This window comes from Podarcis tiliguerta (assembly GCF_965153285.1).
Source record: "Podarcis tiliguerta genome assembly, chromosome: 3".
NCBI lineage: Eukaryota > Metazoa > Chordata > Lepidosauria > Squamata > Lacertidae > Podarcis > Podarcis tiliguerta.
Window position 1 is genome coordinate 70,942,244 of NC_139536.1, and position 27,139 is coordinate 70,969,382.

The 27,139-nt window shown below is 40.3% G+C and overlaps 1 protein-coding gene and 1 long non-coding RNA gene across 5 annotated transcripts in view; one reads left to right on the forward strand and one right to left on the reverse strand.

Annotated features, from left to right (window-relative positions):
• The first annotated feature begins 32 nt into the window (after positions 1 to 32).
• LOC310674413 lies at positions 33 to 26,465 on the forward strand. The gene is made up of 2 exons (XR_014509573.1): positions 33 to 164; positions 26,065 to 26,465. It is a non-coding gene; the product is annotated as an uncharacterized lncRNA (long non-coding RNA).
• Positions 8,525 to 27,139, reverse strand: part of PRDM1 (PR/SET domain 1) — an 85,776-nt gene continuing 67,161 nt past the window's right edge. For all 4 annotated transcript variants that reach the window (XM_083433492.1, XM_083433490.1, XM_083433491.1 and 1 more), the window contains 5 exons: positions 20,185 to 20,304; positions 16,229 to 16,478; positions 12,678 to 13,723; positions 11,918 to 12,046; positions 8,525 to 11,693 (listed from right to left, as the gene is read on the reverse strand). In XM_083433492.1, coding sequence (XP_083289618.1) covers positions 11,118 to 11,693; positions 11,918 to 12,046; positions 12,678 to 13,723; positions 16,229 to 16,478; positions 20,185 to 20,304 — 2,121 coding nt within the window. In that variant the 3' untranslated portion in view covers positions 8,525 to 11,117. The remainder of the gene's footprint in view (positions 11,694 to 11,917; positions 12,047 to 12,677; positions 13,724 to 16,228; positions 16,479 to 20,184; positions 20,305 to 27,139) is intronic.

The following is a 27,139-nucleotide window of genomic DNA, read 5'->3' on the forward strand; positions in this document are numbered from 1 at the left end:
TCTTGGAGCCCTACAGGGCTGTGCTTTGGAACTGACTCTATCCTGACTGCTGGACTTTGGAATTGGCTTGACCCTGAAGTGTGTTTCCTGACTGTTGGACTTTGCTTGTGTGGATTGACCCTTGGACTTTGAACGTTGGGCTTGGCATACTGACTTGCTGCCAGGTAGGCCAGGGGTTCTGGATATAATGGCACACACACACACACAAAAAGATAAAGACACCCCTAAAACAATAACTTTGCACCATAAACCCCAATGGACTTTCCTTCTTAACAGCAACCAATATATGTATAAAGTTTAATTTCCATTGTTACCAAATTGTGCGTTGGAAGAGAAAGAGGTGAGCCCATTCAATTAGTCAGGAGAGACATAATGGAAGAAACCAGGAAGCATTTTAAAACAAAACAAAACACCAGGGCCTACTAAATACTGGCAAGGTCACCACGGTAGGAGTAATTTGTGTTTGTGTGGGTGTACAGGGAATCAACTGACAGTTAATGCAGTAACACTCACTGTGTGTCACTGCAATAACACCTGGAGCAGAAGTGAACACAGCACCTATCTGTTTAAGAGCTCCACTCTGTTTATATTATCCTCTCCCTCACACATAGAAGTGAAGTGAGCAAGTGAGGCTGGGAGAAGAAAACAAATGGTGCTAAATGGGTGCAATCTCCATGTGTAATATTTCTACTCCTGAGTCCTACTTCAGGGTCAAACTTACAAGATAAACTAATGGAAGATAAATGACTGGAGTTGTTGCACCACTTGTATTAATACATCAGTTTGTAAAAGGCCAGGAAACAGAGAATTGAAGTGAGTGGGGAAAGGCAACTCTGAAGCCACCTACTTGAGATCACTTCACTTGGATTAGATGGCTCTTAGACCACTTTGACCACCATGCCTTCCTCAAAAAGTGAGCTTGTTCAAGAGTGGGGGAAAGGGTTAGCTTCCCTCACACTTTCAATACAAGCTTATGAATGAAGTTAAGAGATTCTGAGCATAGAACTAGGGTTGATAGTTATTGCTCTTCAAATGTGAGAGAACAAGATGTGTAGTCATCTTCTGTTTGCCTCACCAATCACACACTTGGTTTGAAGATAACAAAATGCTGAGGGTAGGTAGAGAGGAAGTTTTATCGAGCCAGTCTGACACACAGTTATTCTGCCTTTGAGAATGTGCAATTAATGGTTGTTGTTACCATTGCCGTTACCATTGCCTTACATTTCTTTGTTATTGTTCAGTATTTTTTTTTATTTGGGATTTTTGCACACATTATTCCTAAAAGCTCAGGGTACATAACATTCACAAATGCATCATCAACATACTTTCCCAGCATTCAAGTAAAAGCATATTACATTGCATTGTGCTGGCTTCTTTGAAACTTGGAGGAAGTTAGTTCCAAAGCTGATGAGTGGCAACTGGGATGTTGCTTTTGCTGTTCAGGGTGTATGACTGGAGAGGAAGTTTCTAATTGTCAAAAGAACTGCTTGCTAGAATTGTCAGCAAGAGCTCGTTTAAAATACCGCCTCTCCAATTTTGCAGGAATGTGAGATTTCTGTTCCATCTGTGTGTGTTTTTGTGAAGTGGAAGGATTGCAAAGCAACAGAAAAGTAATCCAAGTTCATAGGCGCAGAATGCAGAATGAACATGTGAATAAATTAGCATAGGTGTCTGCATTTGGAAATCATCAAGAGTGGCAAATATATGTAGGAATAAAAAATGATGCTCCAATTTCGTTATATCATGTCAGGCAAAATCGAGTAATGCAAAAAGAAGCTTCCCTTTCATCGTCCTCTCAAAGAACAGTGCTATGATCTCTGGTTTGGGAAGAAAATGTAACTTTTATTTCTTTGAGTGGTTCAAGATCTGAAGCAGGAACAAAGATGAGTGTCCAGTCCAATACCCATTTGTTCCTAAGTTACATGAAGTGATAGGCCACTTGGTTTCAGCACATTTTTGAAGATTCCAGCCCTCTAATGGCGTGGAGTATTTCTGGCAACAGATGAGAGATAATAAGTTTCTCTGGGATGAGTTGTAGGACCAGCTGTAGTTTTGATGTGAAGATAATGCATTTTGGAGAAGTGATGGAGGGGTGGAGGAATGGAGGGAGGACAGTGTCTGTTTCAGCCTGGAGCCCATATGTAGAACTAAAAAAGATGAAAATACCCAGTTCACTGCCTGAGAGTCAAAATCTTCTCCAATATTCACTTCAATCAGCATTGAAAAGTTTGCTTAAGAGTCCCAAGAAGTCTAGCAGCAGTTGTCCTGTACGGAAGAAGTCCAGGGCTCCCTCCAGATTGGTGTTTTCTTCCAGGTATCTTCTGCAAAATGTTCTTGGCACAATACTGGTACATTGCTGGTGGATTCCTTCTGCTTTAGTTTCTTCTGTGATGCTTTCCCAGTGTTGCCACGTTATTGCTATCTGGAGGGACTATAGCACAAGAAGACAAAACTAAACCCTGGCCTAAACTAAACACCTAAGGTTAAAAAGCTACAGGATTTCAGCAGCAATTTATGGGAGATGCACTGATTGAATTTGGAGCAATCTGATTGAGTCAAAACCTTTGCAGGTTGAAACAGACAATACTTACATGCTCCTATTTCTCTCCCTATCCCAGTCATGGGGAACCTCTGACCCTCCAGATGTTGTTGAACTCCAACTCCCTACCCATTGGCCACACTGGCTAGGACTATTGGGAACTGGAACTCAAGAAACATCTCAAGTGCCACCGGTTCCCATCAACAGAACTGGGATAAAGTGAACCTACTGGTGGTTTCTTGAACTGGAAGAATGTGAAGAAGAGTAACCAGATAAAGAAATCATTGATGAATCATAGTATAGGGACCTCAGTTTGAAAGAGAAGCAGATGATGGAAATTATTATTATTAGATGAAGGTCTACCAGGCTTGCATGTTGAGCACACTGCTTTATGGAAGTGAGTTGTGGGCAACTTACACCCGCCAGGAGCAACACCTCAATGCCTTTCTTATGCATTGCCTCAGGAAGATTGTGGGCATCACCTGGCAAGACAGCAAACAAAGATGTGCTTTTCTGAGCCACATTCCCGGCATGTTTGCACTTTTGTCTTAGCAATGTCTACACTGGCTTGGTCATGTACACAGAATGGATGATGGCAAACTTCCCAATAAAGCTCAATGGGGAGCTGGTTTCAGGCACTAGGCCCGTTGGCAGACCAAATCTACCCTACAAAGATGTCTACAAACGTGACCTGAAGACTGGCAACATTAACCCCACTATGTGGGAATCCCTGGCAGGCGAATACAGTGCCTGGAGACAGTCAGATTGTGTATCTACAGAAGTTACCAGAGAAGGAATGACCGCTGGGAGGAGTGCAGAGAGACGAAATGCGATGATGCACCTGTAGCAGCAACCAGATACCTTCATCTGCCCCAGCAGCAGGCACTGTAACTCTCCAACAGTTTGAGTTTACCTCTGAAGGCACACTTTTCAATTGTCTCCTGAGACAGACAGACAGATGCCAACGGCAATCACCACAACTACTACTAATGTCTTAAGGCCCAGTGCACAGGGCAGCATTCCCATTCCTGCCCACTGAAAAATACACTGAGTTTTGGCGATAACAAGGCTTACTAGGATGTTTCCTTACTCATCATTGGTTGTTACCAATGTTAAGAGAAAAGGTAGAATATTGCTGGAAGTTTGACAGAGCACTAAAAAGGCACTTTGGTTCCATATTACAATTCACCTTCCAAGGCAGCTTCTGGCAAACTGACTGACTTTATTGACTCACTTAATTTTATTGTAGAAAGGCACTTTAGGTTTTGCTGGGCAGATCTGTGATGAAGTCATGCTGTCAATATTCTGTGGTGATAAGTCAAGCACAGATTGTCCTCAGGGTTTCTGAAGGCAAATCAAAATGAAACTTGCCAGTAGGGGAGAGCAAAGATACTTCACACCCACAGAGACGACATGCACTCATTTTTGTAAAGGGAGGTTAGAACACGAGCCTCGCACTCCAGCTCAAAGGTCCTGCAAAAGCAATTCTCCATATGACTCGACTCAAAGAGTGTTTTAAAACCTCATGACCACACAGCATTTTAACTGCTTGTTCATAAGCCCAGTTTTCACTTTTTTTAATAATAAAAAATGTACCTTTCCACCTTTCAAATTTGCTGACAGTTTGAGAAAACAAATTTCTTCTAACTGGGCCAAATAAGACTGCTCAGATGGGCCTTGAATAATTGTGTGTGTGTGTTTTACTGGTGGTGATGGGGAAGCTGATTAAAAATGAGGCAAATTCTGTCAGTTATTTATATCTAGAGGAGCACCGAGGCTTCATGTGGCTGCCTGGCTTCATTTTGCATTGACCATTTGATAGGCAAGAGTACACAAAGAGGATAAACAATGAGCAAACTCTCAAAGAAGCAACTGTGGTACTCTTTACCTCAGTAGAAAAGAGAGTTCTCATTTCAGTTTTCTCAGGAGCTACACTGAAAGATACTCTATAACTGCCTTCCTGAACCTGGTGCTCTCTAAATGTTTTGGCCATGCTCGTTGGAGCTTATGTAGTCCAAAAAATCTAGAGTCTGCCCGTTAAGAAACCCAAGGGTGGCTAATATGGATGACTCCTCCTGCTACAAATTTGCTGCTGGTCTGGTAGCCTTGCTAATACTGTTGGTTTTCTCCGGTTAAGTTTTACCAGTTAAAGAGACCCATTGAAATTAATGGTTCTTAAGTTACTTTCTTGGGCTCCATGATCACTGCAGATGGTAACAGCAGTCACGAAATTAAAAGACGCCTGCTCCTTGGGAGAAAGGCGATGGCAAACCTAGACAGCGTCTTAAAAAGCAGAGACATCACCTTGCCAACAAAGGTCCGTATAGTTAAAGCCATGGTTTTCCCAGTAGTGATGTATGGAAGTGAGAGCTGGACCATAAAGAAGGCTGACCGCCGAAGAATTGATGCTTTTGAATTATAGTGCTGGAGGAGACTCTTGAGAGTCCCATGGACTGCAAGAAGATCAAATGTATCCATTCTTAAGGAAATCAGCCCTGAGTGCTCACCGGAAGGACAGATCGTGAAGCTGAGGCTCCAATACTTTGGCCATCTCATGAGAAGAGAAGACTCCCTGGAAAAGACCCTGATGTTGGGAAAGATTGAGGGCACAAGAAGAAGGGGACGACAGAGGACAAGATGGTTGGACAGTGTTCTCGAAGCTACAAACATGAGTCTGAGCAAACTGCGGGAGGCAGTGGAAGACAGGAGTGCCTGGCGTGCTCTGGTCCATGGGGTCACGAAGAGTCGGACACAACTAAACGACTGAACAATAACAAGTTAGTCATGTTCATTCATTTCCATGGTTCTGCTAAGTACAGCCAGCATTGGATACAACCCTGCCCTCAAATGCCTGTTGTGCATGTCTTTTTCACACAAAACTACTACTATCCCACTCGTGTATGAAACTCCTTTAGTAGGGCTGGCACGGCGGTCCTCTTTGTTCTAGCAAGATTGTGGGTTCCTTTTCCTCCCTAGGCAGGAATCTGTAGCTTATTTCCAGCAAAAGGGGGCTTGAGGACACCATGTATGCTCAACAGCCTTCCATCTTACAGCACCCAGATCTTCGGTATATAAACACCTTTCCAAAAAAGAATAACTGGCAAAGCACAAGTGAGCATCTATAAAACCAGTAAGCATCTGTATTACAGCGCTGTGATAAAGAATCTTCCACAAGAGTTGTAGAAACCTGCAGCAGTGTTAAGAGGCAATTGATAATGCCAGGGCTTAATTTTATCAGTGGTGTTTATTACTTATACTGGGTGTTTCCTTCCAAGTCCAATCAGTCTATTAATTGCTTTCTTTTAATCTTAGGAAGGGCAGTGGATTTTGTTCTCAGAGGGAACTTGCTTCAGTTTTGACAGAACAGCAAAAGCAGCAGCTGCTGGCCCATTGCAGCCCGATGAGATTGCTGGCTCTAATACACTTTGCCTTTTGACTGTAATGTGTTTTATGAAACATCTTCTAAAGCTTACAAGTGACCCCAGGACATAACTCTCCAGCACTAATGTCTCTCTTTGCCAAGTAATGAAGTATGATTTATGGTGGTAATGGTTAATCTCAGGTGTGTGTGTGTGTATGTGTACCTGTGTATGTGTGTGTGTTGTTTTTTTATATAAAAAAACCTGTAGAATATAGGAGTATAACATGCACCATTTGGCACATTTATGACAAAGGTGTTCTGGTTTTCTTAACTCCACAGTTTTGTGTTGGCAGTTTTTCAAATTCCTGAGACAGATGTTTAAATGAATTTAAGAGGACAGAGGAATACTTTTAAAACATCATACGGAGTTGAGTGTCTCAATATGAAAAGGAACATTATTCCTCTACCAGTTTAGATAGGAAAGGATGCCACATGGCCTATCCTGTTTTAGATCTGCTGTTAGCTGATAGAAATAGCAAATGTGGAATTAGCTTTGTGGGAAAAGTCCTGTTTATTATGCAGTTGAGACTGGTGCAGAGGGAAGGAAGTAAGAATGCTCCGTGACTCTCTGAGACTTAGCTTGTATTCACATCTAATTTCTTAAAAATGTATCAGGACTTGTCTGGCATGCAGAATATGGGACTATTGCTGTCCAGGTAGAAACCAAACTGCAATACAGAGACACAGAGGCTTTAGGTATCTAATGTAACAACTTCCAAATGTTCCCCTCTCAAAGGAAAATAAATAATTTTGGAGAAGCTTGGCATGCTGAAAGCCCATTGGCGTGTCTATAGTACTTAAGCACAATGCATAACCAAGAGCAAAGTTATCAGAAGACTGGTTTGTCAACATGCAAAATGCTTTAGAAAAGCAAAGCCCATAAAGGGTGAGGGTGGGTGGCAATGAACCCAAATACAGCCTAACAAGAGCAGAGCATATTCAATGGCCACACACACACACAAAATCCCCAAGTGTCTTTTGGGCGGCAGGGGAGAATGGAAAAGCAGTGAGAGGACATGGAATTGTATATCCTCACAAAGGAAATAGCTTGCTGACTGAAAGTCTTGAGTGGAAGCTCATTCCACACTGCAAGATTTTGTTGTGGCTCTCCCTTGTATATACTAACAGCAAACTCAAGTGCTGTTTATGATGGCAATGAAGCCAAAATGGGGCTACTGGGGGAGGGGAAGGTGGCATCAGTATGCACAGGGGAACCCCAAGGTTTGCAGAAATTGAAAAACGAAAACACCATTTAAGTTAAAAACCTAAAGAAGCAACTTGATGCCCCAAAACAGCCCGATGAGGACTGACCATGCTCAAGCAGTCAGACTGAGTGCCTGTTTTGGGGCAGAGTGGTGGAAGCCTCAAGGTGGGAAGAATGGAATGGAGTGTCCTGGAAAAGGGCCCTGCTATGTGCCCTCCTTTGTGTGTGATTGAAATGTGTCTTTGAACAGGCCCCTCCTCCAATCTGGGGAACTCAGGTCTGCAGCTGCTGTTGCTGAATGCCAGGTTGGCTCTGAGTAACACCCCCATGATCTGATTATGGATGAAGCGGCCGATCTGGCCTGTACCACCGAGACCTGGGTGAGTGAGCAGGGTGGAATTGGTCTCACCTGGCTGTGCCCACCTGGGTACTCAGAACTTTGTCAGACTTGAAGGTTGGGGAAGGGAGAGTTGCTGGGGTCTATAGAAATTTTTTCTCTTCAGTCTTTCTGTCCAGTTGTGTGGGGGCTGATGGATCCAATGGGCTTCCAGATGGCTCTGGGGGATTTTCCAGTTGATATGACTGGCACCTCTGTCAAAGCCCCGGTCCATCTCTGGAACATCCAAATGGCTCACGTCATTGACATGAGTGTCTCTGAACACCCTCGCCCACTTCATGGAGCCTATTCAGGATTGCAATACCCCAAGGACCACCTCACTCCCTATAAACCAACATGGTTATCATCTGAGGCCCTTCTTTCGGTGCTTCCATCCAGAGGCCCAGAAGGGGGCAACATCAGAACAGGCCTTTCCTGCAGTGGCTCCATTTGTTGAATGCTTTCCTCAGGGAGGCTCGCCTAGTGCCTTCATTACATATCTTTAGGCACCAGGCAAAAACATGTCTCTATAACCAGGCCTTTGGCTGGTTAACATTCTATGGCCTTTTAAATGTGTTTGTGGGAGCAGAGTTATTGGTTTCTTTTTGTTTTGTGATGCATTTTGTGTTCTCATTTTGTATTTTTATGTCGTGAACCACCCAGTGATCTTCAGATGAAGGGCGGTATACAAAATCAATAAATAATAAAATAAACACTATAACAGTGCCTTCTGTTTGCCTGGACAGAGCTATGTGGGGAAACCTCTTAAGTTTTGCTACAGGGCAAAGGTTACACCCATTGCTTTGCACACTTTTGTCTGTGGTCTCATCCACCCATTGGCATTTGACTTCAGGAAGTCCGTCCCCCCAAGGTAATGTGACCATCCGGCTGAGAAACGTTCTTCACCTGTCATATACCTTATGTTACTGAGAAGTGGAAATGAAATACCACAAGTTATCTAAGAAATGGAGCTGACTCATTGGGTAAAGCAATGAACATTTTATATTTAATTTACATTTTGACATTTTTGCACATAAATAACAATGTAAACCAGTACGTAAACATAAGATAGTTTGTTCTAGCAAAGTAAAAAGCCTGTTAACTTTGGTCAGAGCCTGTTCTTTAAAAAAAACAACACTGATTGTTGCTACATTCACATGTAAAGGTCCTAAACTGAGAGGAGAAGATTGGACATAAAGGAAGCAAATTTTAAAGCTGATGCATATAAATCTTTGTAAATTTTGTATCAAATACAGGAAAGCACTACAGGCAATTAATAAAAGCAACAGTGTGTCCAGTCATAGTAGTGGTACTTTGGTTTATCCTACAGTTAAATCCTACATTTATGAAACATTGCTACATTTAAATATGTTTGCCTCACAATTTACGGGAGCAGAAATGTAATGAACAGTAGCCCTTCCTTCAAAAAAGCTATATTTAAAGTTTTCCTTGAGCTACTTTTAGACCAGAGATATGTTTGGTATCTTAAATAAGAAGGCATTAGATTGATATCATTTCTGAAACAGTCTAACTCTTTAAGACTATGTTGAGATAGGAATGTATATACACACAGTAGAACAGGGTGTAACAACGCTGTAATTTTTCCCCTCCGTTACGTACATGTGATCACGCGATCACCTTTTAAGAAGCAGAGGAAACAATGGCAGACTTCACTCGACATTTTAAACAGCTCTTCCTACCCTTTACCAATCTGTATTATCTCAATCAATCTATTTATTGATCCAGTCAACAGACTGCGCAATAAAAACAAATTACCATTCTGTATTATATTTATACCATACATAGGTGAGTGAGATTTTGTTTTTCCCCCCAGCAACGATTTCTTAAAGTGTCCCCCCCCCCCACAGACGTGTCTTCTGCAAGAATATGAGAGGGATAGAAGACTCAGCCACATAATCTTCACAGAATTCTGTGGGAATTTTATAATATGTGAACAAATAGTTTGTGAGTATTGGTTTGGAGGATTAAGACTCGGAATTAAATTACTGATTTCCTTAGCACAGTAGCATGGGCTGGAGGCTGTTAAGTCATACCTTTGGAAGGTGAAGCAAGCTATGCAAGTAAGATTTCATTATAAGGTTTGTCTCACAAACTTAAGTGGTATAAAATATACGCATGCACACACATACATGGTATATTGGCATAAATATCTATAAATATACATGTATTCTTTGCTACACCTTGTATGCCGACATGGTATCTTTGGGCTTAGCAAAACAAAAAAGATTTACAAAAAAGAAAAGAATGTGCCTTCTATCTTCTCCTCTGCACATTTTGGTTTGTTCTCTAAAGTAGCAAAGCATTAGATAAAACAACATCTTCTGCACCACTGGACACACTCAATGAGGTAACTGTTGTTCAGCAACTTTGCAATGCCCCTTTTATCTTTAATTAAATTAACCACAAAACGTACTAATACAAATACTGAGCGAAATCTTGAGTCATATAGGGAAAGGGTGGGGAACCAATAAAGTATGCCAAGAAAGGACTTTGTTAGCAACTTCTACCCAAGGAAAGTAGATAGAGGGAATGGGGTTGGGGGAGATCTGGCACATCTTTCCCAGGGAGCCTAGGAATCAGATTCCCCCTAGTACTTCACTGGCAAAAATCTCAGCAATACTCTCCTTTCAGACAGCATCTTTGGGATATTATTCCTTGCATATGTATACAAACAGTTTGTAAGAAGGAAAAAAATAAGTAATTTTGTAATACTATTGCTCTCAATGTCAAGGTATGCAACATGTTTGTTTAGAAAACCTATTTGATGCATTATTTCTGGCAGATGATTTTACTTTCCTATTCATCTTAGACACTGAGGTGCTGTAGACAGAAAATCATTGCATCACTCTTTTCTATCCCTATACCAATATGACGTTTTCCTCTTGGCTGCGGCATACATTTTGGGCAATTTCATACTTCTACCCACTTTGTTCAGTTATACAGCACTGTTCTAACTGGAGGAAACTCTAGTATTTACCTTTGGCAAAACAAAAACCTAATTTCTAAATCAGGAATGTAAAATTCCCCCCTTTGCTTCCCCATCAATCTTAGGTTGCTGGTTTTTAATTTGCTAAACAGATGCACAGGAAGAAATTATACAAAGAATGGCCACAAGACAATATATATATATATATATATATGAACACTTATATTCAACCTTATAATGAAACTTCCTATCATTGTGAATATTTTCTATCTATTGCTTTGTTAATGGTAAATTGCATAATAAATTATTACTGGAAAATGATTATGGATAAAAGATTGTCTTTTTTGGAAGTAGCAGAGGTAATACACAGTCCTTGCCTCTTTTCATGCCCTGAGAATACAACTTTGGAGTTCCTTCTTTCAAATGGAGTAAGATAAACTACTGTAAGCCAAGATTGCTTTGCAGCATTGACACTATATACAAGCAACTGCTACAGGCACCCTGACTTGCCAAGTCATAAATTAAAAAACAACAACACAAACCACTTTGCCATACATACGAATGCACATGTAAGTATGCACATGTGTACACACACACACTTCTCTCTCGCACACGCACACCCCACAGCATTTAAGGGTCCATTGGTTCAACTGCTTCTTGCTTGACCTTTATAGGTACCCGAGGTAGTGGATGACCTTGAGGCAACTTCACAATTGACATATCTGATGATTCATAAAGGTTACATCCTGAGGAAACCAGCCCATTTCCCAGGTTCCTCTGCAGCGATGCTTTAAGAGTAGCTCCTTCCATCTCTCGTTTAAGCACAGCAAGTATTTCTTTTTCTACTATAGATGCCATGTCAATGTTGTCCTCAACATCGTCCAGCCTGTCTGCACTGTCACTAATGTCAAATTTCTCAATCTCTTCATTGATCCGGTTGAGGTCCTCTGTCGAAAGGGTGGGTTCAGGGACAACAGGGCAGTTGCCTTTCAGGTGGACCTTGAGGCTGCAAAGGTGGATATAGCTCTTGTGGCAATGGATACACTTGTGCGGGCGCTCTCTGGTGTGGAGCCGTTTGTGCAGTTTCAAGTGCACAAACTGGGTAAATTTAGCAGTGCAAAGCTTGCACTGGTAAGGCTTCTCTCCAGAATGTAGTCGCAGGTGGGTCTTCAGGTTGCTCGTGCTGCTGAATCGCTTATGGCAGACCTGATCAGGGAGGAGAGAATGAGAACCTTAGAAGAAAGGTGGTAGTTTGCGCTTTGAAAATGCGTAAGTAATTCTGAAAAAGTGTCATCCAGTCTTTTTACTTTTTCATTTATCTCCATTTAGAAAACCACAACTGACAGCAACAAACAGTTGTGTGCTCAAGTCTGCCTCAAAGTTATTTTGCACCCAAGTCATGATCTCATTATATACTGATTGTGACATACCTGACATTCATGGGGCTTTTCTCCTGTGTGTACCAGATAGTGCTTTTGGAGGTGAGCCAGCTGAGTGAATCCTTTATTGCAAGTAGTACATTTGAATGGTCTTTCTCCGCTGTGTACTCGAAGGTGAACCTTTTAAGAAACAGAACATTTATTATACTTTCGTAATAGCTTCCAAGATAGTGTGTTAAATATCCTAATCTAATTATTGAGTATCTAAAATACCAGGCACTGTTGCTTTTATTACTTTTGCCCAAAGTTGCACAATATACAGTTAACTTGGATAAGCTTTTAAAAAGGCTCCCTAAAAAGTATGTTTTTAAAAAATGCAGCAGTGGAACTGTTCTCTAAGTTTCTAGGGACATTTTGCACTTATTGATGATCCAACGAAGAACACAAATTAAATCTGGCTATTCCATGGATGCTCTCACTTAGCAGTTATCAGAACAAAAGCCCCACAAGGAATGAGAGTGAAAAGATTATGTCCACTACATGCTAAAATCAACTTGCTCAATTGTTGCATGGAGTTATCATTTGAAAATGTCAAAAGGTAATTAAACCTCAAAGGTTTATTAAACCTCAAAATTTATTACCACAATATCAAGAAACTATACTAAAATCAACATTGGTGATTAAAGCCTAGAAGAAACAGGTGCTTAAGAAAGACATTCCAGAGAGACAGTAACCAGATTGGTTTGGGGTTTTGTTTGTTTGTTTGTTTATCCATGAGGTCTAGAAATGATATTTTCCTTCAAAGGCCTACCTTCAAATTAGAGAGCTGACCAAAGGTTTTGGAGCAGACATTGCATTCATACTTTATTTTCCCATTCTGTTTCTTCAGTGGGTATGGGAGGGTTTTGTAACCAGTCATGTTTCGCTTGCTCTTGATAAGATTCATGGCTTCTTCACTGCTGGTGGCAGCCAACACTGCTGAGGTAGGTTTAGGTTGCATTATGTGTTCTGAAGTGGCTGCTGTGCCCGCTGTGGGCGATCCACTAGTTGGGCTACATGGCTTGTCTTTCATACTGGCAGCTGCCCCTGTGATAGAGAAGGCACTGTTATGTGCAGGGATGAGGAAGTCCCTTGGATGGTCAGGTTGCAGCAGCTGTCGGCTTCCATCAGATGGCAAGGAACTTGGAAGTCCTGGAGAGGAGTTCAGCATATGATTGGGGATGCTTCCTCCACTGAGTAGGCTGCTGTAGAAAGGATACATCCTTGGAAAGAGGTTGAAATTGTTGATGCTCATGCCATATGGTGGTAACAAAAATTTGTGGTAGGGAAAGGCTTGTGGGAGATGGCTTGAAGGTGCATACCCAGAATATGCCCCTAATCCTTCTGAGTTATAGAGTCCATTCAAGTAAGGATAAGGTTCTCTGTGCTCTTGAGTCATAGAAGCTAGGGGTGAGACTGTAACTGGGCTGCTGTGAGGGCTTGAGCTTTTCAAACTTTGGTCTGGACTACTTCTTGCTGAGGGGCTTGGTGTGGTAGAAGACTGGATAGGCGAGTGGGCAATGTAACTTGGCCTCTCAATCCTATAAGCCTTCAGGTAATCTTCAGGGATGGGCGGTCGGATTGGGTAGACAATACGAGGATAGAAAGGCTTTTCAGGACTACAATTTTTTCTCAAGCCCTCCAAGTCTTTTTCTTGAGTATGTGGATAAATGTGGCTATAAAATAATTCCTTTCCTTTGGGATTACTGGAATCAGTTTTCAGGATTTCCTTCACACTGTGCTCTCTTCTGGGAACAGTTTTTAGATAAAGTTCATCTTTGTCATTAGCTGGCTGCTTTGGATTAACATGGCTTTGTGCTGAAATATAAAAACAAGGCAATGAATTTTTAAGGCCAATAAAGACAATTTACAGACATTGGTCATTAGCCTCTGCCTTAAAACACACATATAAATAGTCATTCCTAGGTATTTGCATTGGTGGAAGGACTAGCACAGCATTAAACTCAACAGAAATAAACGCAGTAGCTACTTATTAAATCCTGGGTGATTATCATGATCCAGTCAGTTCATTTCTGCTACATTTGTTCTAGTCTCACCTTTCTTGTATATTATTGGATTAAACTGATTACAGAAAACACAGTAGCAACTGATGCATACTTTGTAGATAACAAGGCAACTTACTATATACCTTTCTAAGGCAAAAGGATTTGGCTGTTCCAGCTCCCTCGACTGCTTCTAACGAAAACAAACAAGTTTCAACACTCATCACTTTAAAAGGTGACTGAGTGCCTTGCAATCATGCATGAATAACAGAACTATGGGTGAGACACACAAGAGGTGCTACTAAAAGCAAAAAAAAAAGACTATTGTAGCTCCTTAAAGACTTTATTGATTTAGCAAATAATTTTGTAAATTTATTATGGCATGAACTTCTGTGGACTCATACCCACTTCCTCAGATGCAGGAAATGAAATCTTACTAGGCATAAGAGAGGAAATTGTAAGGTGGGAACTGAATGGTAATAAGATGCAAAAATTACAATCAGTGATAATCAGAGTTTAAACAAATATTAAGTAGGCACACCTTTTACAGTAGCAGATTGGTGATAATTGCTGCAACATTGCTAACTGCATTAAAACTTGTAGTGAGCCAAAATACCATTCTCAAGAAACAGTCATGATTAATTTACCAATGACAAATATACTGTCACTGGTAAACTAATTAACACATCTAGTGTGATATATAACCCCAAAAGTGATAGCATTGAACTTCTTGATTCAGTTGTTACTGTGAGTCTTACTCTTGTCCAAAATCTAACATTTTGAATTAGGCTCCATACCTAGTAATCCACACAACAACCCTGTGGGCCAGTAAGTGACTGGCCCAAGTTCACCCAATGAACTTCAAGACTGCGTGGGGATTTGGTCTCCCCTGATCTCTCATGCCCTAGTCTAATACTCTAACCACTATACAACACTTGGTCTAGAGTTTACTAGTTCCACATTTTCCTAGAGGCATTGGGAGGGGAAAGTTATCTTCCTATATTTTTATTTTTATTTTTGCTTTTGATCAGCTAGCTCTTCATTAAGCCAGCAACTTAGAAAAAAATTCAGAGGAACATATCAGAGGAACAGATGAAAAGTGATGTGTGTATGCCCACATGCATAGCAGAAGAATGGAGTGATAGATGTGGAGCTATTAGACAGACAGTCTGCCATGCTCCTATCAGCCTTCTGGCAAAGTCTTGTCAGAAAGGCAAGAAGTTAATTTGTCATTTGTGGTGGTGGTGGTGGTATACACACACACACACACACACACCAAGATAAATATCAGAGAGAAACACAACACTCCTAGATAAGTTACAGGAACCAGAGCACGTTTCTGCTGGTTCACATACTGGTCCAGCATGTTCACGCTAAATGCAGTGAAGTACTGAAGTGAGTCTTTTGTGGTCCCTTCACAATATGCTTTATGTTCAGCGTCATTTGTGCAAAAATCCCTATTAAGCCTACATCCTCGCCTACAAAAAGCACCTGCTTCCCCCACTCCACAGACTTCATAAACTAAATTTAAGCCATAGTTTTCACTCTGCCAAAAAAATGCTGTTCCTTGTCTTAATACATACAAATCAACTGTAAAGTTAGCATATCTTCATCACAAGTTACACTCAAACTGAGGGGCATTTTTACCAGTATAGCTACCTAGTGCTCAATGAAACAACATAAACGGCAAATGTACAGTGAATCATTTTCTGCCCAGAGCTAGTTTAAAGAACCTTTCTTTTGTGGACCTCCTAATAGTTGCCTGAGAGATTTAATTCTAATTCTTTCCCCTGAGACCTTGAAAAATAGCTGTGGGCGTGCAGAGTAATTTCTTGAGTAAATGCTGCTGAACATTTTGAGTAGTGGATTTTAATAATGCTGATTCACATTTTTGTGAGATGAATGAGAACCTAGAAGTTCTGAGGTAAAAGAATTTCCAGACAAGCTAAGAATGGAGATGATGTTTATCGTTACATCATTCATGACCCATTTAGAAACAAATTACGTTCACAACAAATTCTGCTGAAGTGTTTGGCCATGATCTAGAACCACCATGAGTGTGCTGTGTGACCTACTCTGGTTACCAGGAGGGTGTCATCCCTGTGGTCCTGATCTAGATAGAGGCCCCCAATTTGCAGCCTTCAATTTGCAGTGGGGGGAAAGCTACTATCTTCTCATGTCAAGGCCCTAAATTATAGCAAACTTCATGATAAATTTTGTGTGTAGTTTGGCCCATTCTGCAGGTATAATGCATATTTTAGACACACAACCTATTGGCAAAAGACATTATTTGCATGCAAGTCTGCTGTAATCTACTTACTTATATTCATCACCAGGTCTCCAGTGGAAGGATAGTGTAACCTTTCCGCAAAGTCTCGGCAATACCACACGAGCAATTCCTGGCCAGGTGGTATGGGTTTGATAGTATAAAAGTAGACATCCATTCCATTCTGACAAGCAGCCAAGTTCTGCTCCTGAACAGAATGTGCTGGGTTTACATAACGCATCCAATTGCTCTTTTCCTCATTAAATCCATCAATGAAGTGGAGAAGCTCACCACCAGAATATATCTGCAAAGAATGGAAGATAGAAATGTAAGGTATAAATGGAAAAGAACCCTTTTTTAAAAAAAGGCAATGATATATACTAGTGGATGGTAAGTACCCTTTATAGAATGTAGGAGATCATCCAAATGGAATATGCTTTGTAACTTTTTTCTGATGCCATGTGTTATTTTGATGCTTAGCATTCAAATGAAAGCATGCTACTTAAAAGTTCAGTATTCAGTGCCTCTGCTTTAAGACTCTTGGACTGCTGGTCAACAAGTGGGTGGTATTATTGACTTAAGGTCTGACTGTGTGCTTGCAATAATGTGGTGACTCACTTTTGTAAAGACTGATTAGCATGGTTATGTCACAACCAATTCCTTGCCCTTGTCTCTCCCCCCCCCCCCCTTATGGCCTCTTTACTTGCTGTTTCCTACCATCACCACCCAAAGCTTTAAGCTACGCAAATATCAACCACCCCAAAGTCCTAAAGTGACACTTGAGCATACTTGGAATGTAGCCCTTTTGTTAAAGGGCTGGTGGGGTAAAGTGAACTGTATTTCGTATATCTAACAGGAGATCTGGAAGCGGGCCAGATTGTGACAGCAAGAGAAATATTTTTCTCTCTCAGCTGGTATGTTTGAGAAAATATGACTCTACAGCATGTGATGGAAGAACAAATAATGTACTGATTCGATATATCCTTGTTTTCCAGTGTGCATCTGAGAACATGAAAGTGAATATAGAAAATCCCTGACAAAGCTGTACCTGTAGACTGTAGTGTAGCCTTGCTTTCAGTTTACCACTGAAACTATGGCACAGTTAACTATAGTTAACTGGTAACTATAAGGTTGTGAGGTTTTTTTTAAAAAAAGTTTCACAAGTCATCATGTTCAAAAAGGAAATATTTATTCCCCCCTCTTTCCTGCATTGTTCTAAAGGGCTCTGGGCCAGTGACAATATGCATCCCTGTTTCGTTTTACTTAAAAATAAAATCCCCATGAAGTTAGTGCCATAGATTAGTGTAATGGCTGGGATAGAATTTCAGTTTGGTTTTCCCATGTCCGAATGCAATGTTGCACCATTTCCCTGTGCTTTTTGACATGCACGTTCAATTTCTTCTGAATGCTGTTTGATGTAAGAATCGACTGAGAAGTCATTAAAAAAAAAGCAGCAACAAAAGCTGGCCTTTTAACACAGGCAGTAAACACCAGAATCACTTTCTTACTTCCTGTCATTTGAGGCTGAGGAAATACATGTGGCTTCATCAAAGAAGCTTGAGAGATTTTGCGGTGTTTTTGTTATGAGAAAGATGGAACAAAGCCTGAAGAATTATGCACTCAAGAGGAGTTTGTTAGCTCCGATTTGCAAGCTTCCAGGAACTGAGTTCCATTGATGTACACTTCTATTACAGATAGAAACTACTTTCCGAAGTTAGACCAAGTGACTTCCAGTCATCTTTCCAGAGCTAGTAGAATTTACTGTATTGCTTTCTTCAAAACACACACATCTCACTGCAGTAAGATCGAATGGCCTCATAAAACTTTATTTTGCCACCTCACCAGATTTCCGTGTATCGTATGGAAGATTAAAAATGTGCTGAGTCATACTGTAGCAATTACAAGAAATGACATCACCCTGGAGTTTGCACAGCATATTCATGCCTTCTCTTTTTAGAGGGTATATTTTGAATGGAACATTTATGCTTACATACAACAGATGTTCCTGTTCCTGCCAGCCAAATCAGGATGTCTTTTATATGACATGTGGGAAATTATCTTCCACAATTTCCTTTGCATGTGCAAGACTGTTTTCAGGCCCTTAGCAAAGAACCTTTTCTACTTGGAGAGTGCGTGAAGCAAAAGAATAAACAAAAGTAAATACCAAGACTTTTCAGAAGGCACATAACACAAGCATGATGTTAGCTTCCTCAATGAAAGTCTGGAATAACATCCTGTTACATAGTCAGAATCCTCTTGTAAGATTTGTTTAATTACTTAAATGTGCTAATGACTAGTCTGAAAGCATGCATGCTTCTAGGGTGAGGCCAAGATATTTTCCTGCCTGAGATGAAGGAAAAAATGGCACCCTACTCCATTCCATGTACTGACGCATGGCATACAAAAGTCTATCCTTCAACACCTCACCACTGCTCTCTGCCCCTTAGCAACTGCCGCCTAAGGCTGCTGTCTTACTCTGTCTAATGGTAGGGCCAGCTCTGCACTCTTCTTTAGTTCTCCTGATGTGAGCACTGAAAGGACTTGATGACAGATGCCAACTGGCATCTCCCAGTGCAGGAGATCCCTTAAAGTGTATTTTATTGAAAAAATACTAATAGTTAAGGAGAACAGAGAATCAAGTCACACTTGTTTCTATTGAATCATTAAGATGTAACAAAGGAAAACATGGAAACATTGTTTAAACGGCCAGCTTTCAGAATGACATGTGATGTTGGAATGATCTGATACGTGGCAAACACTCAGATGCAACAAGACAGTTTCCTGCTGCTGCCACACAAAGGTTTAAGCTATGCAAATATCCCCCACCCTGAATCCTAAATTAAAACTTATTTATACTTGGAATGCAGCCCTTTTGTTGAAGGATTGGGTTGGGTATAGTGGATTGAAGTTGGTATACTTTAGTAAGCCTCTAGAATGGAAGAAACCTGACAGCTTTGACATTAGACACTCGTGTCTTCGGTAATTTTCTTCCTGCAGCCTTTTAAAAAAAGAATGATGTGTGTGTTGTTGTTGTTGTTGTTTTTAAAAGCTAAATTCTTTTTATAATATTTATTGCGCTAAGAAGTGACATCTTGCCTAAGGCATTACAGAGGCACATATCTGATATTTTAGCCCAAGGATGGGGAATGTCTGGCTTTCTGGATGTGTTTCCATTCTCACTCCCATCAGTCCTGGCATAGCCAGTGTTCATGGATGGTGAGAGTTGTAGTCCAACAACTTCTGAATTTTTAACCTTACAGCAATCCTATGAGTTAAGTTAGATGAAGACAGGTGTAGCCTACCTTATGTCTCCAGATATTGTTGGACTACAGCTCCCATCATTGGTCATGCTGGCTGCAGCTCTTGGAAGATGGGAGTCCAACAATATCTGAAGGGCACCACATTGCCTTCCCCTGGATTAAGAGACAGGGCCTTGCTCAAACCTATCTGGTCAGTGAGTGTCCAAGCCCAGTACTCCAGCCAGGAAGTGCTATTTCACTTTATCACAACTATTAAGTAAGGGCATCTTGAGACAACAGGCTTGGCAGCATTTTAGGAAGTGGCCCTACTAACTTGTGCAATGGAAAACAAATAGCTTATTATAATAGTTCAGTATTTCAAAAAGTAATTCATCACAGAGTACAAGATTGAGAAATATTACTAATTAGTCTGAGAAACATCCTAGGGTAAGGTTCATAGTGAAATTAAGGGATAGATGATTTAAAAAAAAACTGGCACTGTATAGGATTGTGAATCAGCGGGCTTTTAAAAAATCTGATCTAACAATGAAGTATTGTAGGGCAAATAAAAAAGATGCTTTCTATCATTCTCAGTTCACTCAGTTGTATTTCACTCAGTGTATGTTCGCTCAGTTCACCTGTATTTCTGTTAACATATTGCCACCTCAACCATCACAACTTAAGCAGGTGTCAACACTGAAGTGTGGTTTCTTTTCAGTGGTGCTTATTTAATGAACTATTTACACATAACCATTAGTTTTTCCTACTTACCCGCCAAAAATATTTTCTGTTTGCATCCTTAGGAACTGTGCCATTGGTATAGATTTCACCAACCAGGGGTCCAAAGCGTGTTCCTTTGGGGATAATGTCTTTGCTAATAACTCCAATAACCTGAAAGGAAAAGAGCACATGTCAAACCATTTAAGTAAGTTTATGCATTCACACAGGAAAAACAGTTTGATACAAAAGTGCCCTACATTGTTATTACAGGGAAGCAGTCACTGTAAAGGCAAGGGATCCCCCACCCTCCTTTGACTCCAGAGTGGCATTTATTTCAGCACTTAGTGATGTTGCAAAACTATAATCTTTTGGAAATAACACATACCAAAAAGCATTGCAAAGGTGAGTAGAATTTGTTTATGTTTCTGTGATCACCTGGCAGTATGACTTGAGTACTGGCTCACTCTCAAAGATCTTATAGGTGAATGAACTATAAAAGTGGCCTTAGGAGATTAGAGAGGGAAAAAAAGCTGAGAAACACTGGTGACCAATGGTCTAACTGCCTGATTTTTGCATGGAAGAAATGAACTCAGAACTTGAATGCGACACTAAGATGCAATTATCACATGCTATAATACCCATTAATAAATGAAATTTCTGTGGAGAAATAGAGACCAATAAAGCCTGCAGACATGACATTTGAAATCTACCTTGCTAGTTACATATTTATGTTTATAATCCTGGAATTCTGATGACACACAGCCCTGTTTCTCTGTTAATTTGAGTCAGGTGTCACAGTGCAGGCCCTGAACCAGTTCTTGGATGCGGTGGTGGGCGGGATGAGGGCCAATAAAAGCTGGAGTGGAATCCTAACAAGATGGAGGCTCTGCAGGTGAGTGGTTCATGGATTCAGGATCTGGGCCTGGCTAGAGTTGCACATCCCTGCCTGAAGTAGATGTTTTATAGCTTGGGGTGCTGCTTGATCTTTGTCACTGGAGGCTCAGGTGACTTTGCTGGTCCAGAGTGCTGGTTACCACTTTTGGCTCGTGTACCAGCTATGCTCTTTCCTGGACAGAGTCACCCATGCACTAATAGTAGCCTCTGGATTGAATTATTGCAATGTGCTCTATATGAAACTGCCCTTACAGCTGGTATGGAATCAGCAGCTAGTGCAAAATGTGGCAGCTAGGATACTTAGCGGAGCTTCCCCCAAGGCACACATTGCATCTGTGCTAAAAGGCACTGGCTGCCAATTCACTACTGAACCAAATGTAAGGTTTTGTCACTGACTTGTAAGGCCCTGAAATGTTCAGGACCAGGATCTCTGACAGAGTGCCTCCTTCCTTCCGCACATTTCAGTCTGTTCACAGAGATCGTAGGAGGATGCCCTTCCAATTTCACTGTGCCCATTGGAAATGCATCTGGTGGTGACCTGAGAAAGGGTTTCTCTGCAGTGGCCCCCATGCTGTGGAATAACCTCTCCTTAGAGACATGGTGGGCATCTGCAATGGTGGTATTCTACCAGTTCCTGAAGATTTATCTATTTGTGAGGTCGTTTCCGAGAAGCGATTTCTTATAACAGCTCTATTAGAATATCAGTGGTATTTCTGTTTTAATGTCTGTTTGCTTTGTTGCTTTTATCTTGTAAACTCCTTGTTGTTTTACAGTGAAAGGCAGTATATAAATGTTGAAATAAATAAATGTGCTCTACCCAGTGAGCATAAATAAATCTTACACCAAATGTGTCTTAAGTCTAAATAGTATAGTCACTGATCACCTTTGTATGTAGATCTTTAACTTTCTTGATGTGGATATGATCAAGGAAAAACAGAGTCACTATGGGAAGTGTAGAATATACTAGCACTTCAGCTTCCTCCTTACCAGTAATTAAACCATGCACCCCAAAACAGGAATAAGGTCATTATTTATCAGAAAGGCATGCCTGTCAGTATCTCCTTTACAATACAGTGCTTAAGTAAAGGGGCTTTCCTCTCATTCTTTTCACCTCCACTAAGCCTGCTAAATTTTAATTTGCTCTCTATATTGTATATACCAACAGAGTCAGTAAACTAGGAAACATGAATAAGGACTTCAAAATACTGGTGTCTGCAGCTTGAATGGAAAGTGGGGGATGAATATAAGACATTTGTTCCACAGACTTAGTAAACATTCATGTTAAAGCTAATGAGTCATGTTCTTCTCACATTACTAACCAGTTTCATTATGTCTGCCAAAATAATGAAAGGACAAAATTGCATTATGGATCCACTGTACTTAACTTGAAAATAGGCATATTAACTACAACGTAACATCCCAGTATGGCCTCTCCCTTTACTCAAGTCTACAGTAATATAAGTACTGTACTTAAATTACAGTGTGCAATTATTAGTGAATGTAATATATTCAATATTTTGCAAAATTAACTAGCTTTTGAGCCACAGTAACTATCTACTGTTTTTATACTGGAAGACCAGAGGCAACTCTCTTGCTTTATTTTATTTTTATTTATGGAAAGGATTATTGCTTCATGAGCAGGCAGCAAAGGTTTAACTTTCTGCATCCTTCCCATGCCTGTAACTATCCTCCACCTGGTCTTTGAAGAACTTATTCAGAAACGAACACATCTCTTAAGTATTCAGATATGTTATACTAAACGTTTTCAGATAAAGGACATCTAGCTGCTTGAGTCTATAATTAGCATTATTCAACTGATCATACTGTTGCCTGCCTGCCTGCTTTGCCAATTCTTTGTGCTGACACACACACCCCACTAAATACTCCACAGTCTACCAGCTAAACTCTTGAGGCCCTGTCTCTACTACAGAAACATAATTTTACTGGTATGGCTTCTCAAAGAATTATGGGAATTGTAGTTGCACAATGCCTGAGACTTCTCTGATAGAAGTCCCTGCCCTTCCTGCAAAACTACAATTGCTAGCATTCTCTGTTAAAGCAGTTTATGTCGGCAGAGTGGAAATACCCTTAACAGAACAGAACAAGAACAAACACTGAAATGTAGGATTCTGCCTGCCATGACTCTGATTGGAGAGTTTGTAGCTATTGTTTCATGTATGTTTTCAAAGTCTTTTTTTTTTTTTTTAAGTCAAACCAGTTGTGCATCTGCACTGAAAACAGAATGAACAGGGACTTTCAAAAACAAGTAGAAACATGCCTAATGACTGTGTTTATTTTTGTCATTCCCGTGCATTTTTCATAGAGAGGTGAAAAAGGCAGATGTTCTTCTTGCTTTCCCCATCTTTCTTGATTTACATTCTGTTAAACTTTCAAGAAAAGTTCACAGCCAGCATACGACGTGTACTTGCAGTTTGAACGTAAGATAGGTCTTTGCTCTTAATGCAGTTAATACACACACACATACACTCTGATATCTTTTAAGTTTAATTCAAAGCATACTGAGGTTTTCAGAACGTCTAGGAATCAGTATTACTTGGAACTTGTCAAATAGAAACAGTTTGGGGATTTTTGTACAGTCATACAAAGCATGCATGCCCCAACAGTATTTTATACTTTGAACTATGCCCTTTGGAAAGATGACTGTGTGATATCCTATTCCCATAGTGTGTGCATATGGAGGAGGGAATGGGCAGCAAATAGGTGAGTTAAGCCTATTGGTGGAAAGGGAAATGAGGACGGAGTAGAATGTTTGCATCTTGCTCAGAACCCTTGCCAGTTTGGACCATACTGCCTGAAGGGTGCAAACTCTAAACAGAAACGAAATACACAACCTTCCCAGTTTTTTTCCTTTTAAAAAATCCCATCCTATAAAAACTTCTCAGGTGGTAGATTATTGCTTGAAGAAGAAAAGGGAGACTGAGAGAGAGAGAGAAAGCTGTGCCACTTTTTGCAATTCACTTCAAGGGCAGTAACCAACAGGTGCCCTTTACAGTTGCATGGCATTCCAGAAGGCAAGGCAATACCATCAGATGTGCTTTCTGAGAGGGAAGAGCAATGCAAATGTATCCAGGGCTGGGAAAGTGTGCATCAGAAAGATGCATGAAAAACGTCTTGTCTGCAAAGGCCTATTTTACTAGCTTCTGTGATACCTTGTTACTTCAATATTTACTGTAAACAGCACGTACCTCTTTCACAATATGCAGAATATTGTCATAGGTCATTAACCAGTAATTAAGCAGATGCTTTAACAAATACATTTTAGAACAGCTATATCTAAATTGTGGTTTCTAGGGATTTAACAACAGGGAAAAGCTTTATAGTACTAAAACAGGAGATTCTGAATGTTACAGTACTTCTGTATACACCCAAGATTCTGCCCAAACTGGGGGAAAGATTTTGGCTGGGGTTCACAAGAAAGTTCATATCATGATGAACTGGCCTATTTCATGACCATATTATTGTTATTAGTCATCACAAACACCAGAAAAATACTCCCATTACAAACCAAAAGACAGAAATGGAAGTTAATTAGGCCTTATTGGCTACTCCAGGCATAAACTGACATTTCACACTTGTCCACAAGGTGTCATTAGGCACACCTGTTTTATAAATGACACTGTACAAACTTAGAACATCAAATATATGACAGACCCTGTAAAAACTATATAGGTGCTCTTATGAATGTTAAAAACCCCTCTTTAGCATCTGTTTTCTTCCAGATTCTCATGTCAATCATAATGGCATATTTTTTAAAGTTCACTACATTGTTACAGTTTAATATTACCTACAATGATAACAGTTAAGGACATTTTCTCTCCCTCCCCCCCTCTAAAGCAAGGGTGAAGAATTAGTCGTCCTCCAGATCCTACTGGACAACAAGTCCCATCATCCATAACTATTGGCTAGGGCTGATGGAAATTGAAGTCCAACAACATTTAGAGGTTTCCTTATCCTTGCTCTAAAAATACAGCCACGACATCAACACCTGGAAACATGCATACCTCTCCCAATGAAATATTTTTACACTTAAATACTACCCAATTATTCCCTCAGTGCTTAGGAATTACATACCTGAAGTATATAAAGCCAGAGTTCCAGCACTAAAAGGTGGAGTTAACGTGTCCCCCTGCCTAGTGAGTTTAACATGGTATGTGGCATAATGACACTAACGTCATCCTGTGACAGTCAGCTGAAAGCCAACTACGAACAGGCAGGCAGCTGTTTCTTTACTATCAGAAAGCAACAGGATCTCAAATATTCCAGTTCATCCTGGTTTGTAAGAAGATCCCCACTCTGCTTTTACTAGTGCTTCAGGTGTACAAGCTACAGAATTACTTCTTTACTCAAGTGGTGTTTAAAAGGCCCTTTAAAAAGATGACACATTTTCTGAACTCAGGAAGAAAACAACTGTTGGAACTGACCAGGGTCCTAATGAATTATTGCCGGAGCTACTGTATGCCTTCTATAAACACTTCAGTGTGCAGTTGAAAAGATTCAGTTCTCTCGTTCTTCATCTGTCCTGACAGAAGCCACTTCCAAAGATACTTTATGGCCATCCCTGACCTTTCAGCTATTTCACTACATTTGTCTCTGTCACTAGCCTGTGCCGTAGAGCACAACCTGACATGATGGGAGCCTCTGGACAAGAAATGGTACCCCATAGTTTTCTCTCCAATTCTTTTTTTTTTTAATTTTTAAGGAGAAAGAAATGGGAATATGTCTCCTGAAGAGTTCTTTCTTTCTTAAAAATAGCTTTAGAAATAACTGCCATCAAGAGCAATATGTATGTAGTTAAACACACATGCTATTACTATTTCAGTGGGCCCTAACAATACCGAATCAAACAATACTTAACCAAACAAGTAGGAACTGGATTGACAGCCAGGTGTCGAGAAAGAATGATTTAATTTTAACTCCCTGTTAATTTAACTTCCACTTCCCCAGTATTACCATGATGACTTGTTCACTTAGCATGTTGTTTTGAACAATGAAAACTTTCGTTCTTTTGTTTTTCAGCTACGGTGACTGAAAGAATGATGCAGCTGAAAAGAGGGCCTACATCCTATAATTTATTCTTTTTAGAAGGGTGGAGCGAGAGGAAATGTTTTCTTATTGTTTCCTTTTCACAAATACACATAGCAACAGCATTAGCAGCTATCCTTTTATACATAAAGAAGGCACGTAAGTGATGGATGTCTAGCTCATGGGTCAGCATACTATGTTATATAAAGGTTAAATACTGACTTTCTTCAAGCCACCTTGATAAATTTTATGTTTATAAAAATCTAACACTGCTTCTCAGCCTAGCCTAATTCATGGGGTTGTTGTGGGGATTAAATGATGAGTGGGAGAACAATGTGCACCAAGGTAAGATGTAAATGCAATGTAATAAATAAAATGTGTTTTATGTGGGCTAACCTTTGAAGACCACTCATAAAGTGCAGTTACTACAAAATATGGCAGCTAGGATATACTGGGGCAATGTGTGTGGAACACATCTCACTACTCTTAAAATATCTGCAGTGGTTTCTGGACCCAATTCAAGGTGCTGGCTTTGACTTTTAAAGCCTTAAATAGTGGGACCTAATATAACTCAAAGGCATGCTTTCTCCCACATGAGTCTATCCAGGTATTAACGTCCTCACTGGAAGCTACTCTGTAGGTTCTTCATGATGACCCCTCAATAGAGCTTTCTCTGTCATAGCAGCCTTGGCTTAGAATGTTCTCCCAAATAAGACCTGCTTAGTCCCATCTCTGTTTTATTTTGCAGGCAAGGCAAACACCTATTTACCCAGGCTTTTTCATGTGTATTAGCTCCCCCCCCCGCCCCCTAGCCTGCTTTCAGTATTTTATCGTTGATCATAGAAATAGTATAAATAAATAAGATTTAGGAGTAGTTACAACACAGATCATATGTCCAACAATTTATCCAATTTCACTTGAATTAAATTATTTAGCTGTGATCAAACAGCCGAATATACCTTACAATGAATGTTCCTATATAGATAAACAAAGCCTCAAAAAATAAGAACTGAAGTCAGTCACTTTAAAATGATACCACTACATAATCTCCAAGTATTTGACAAGACTT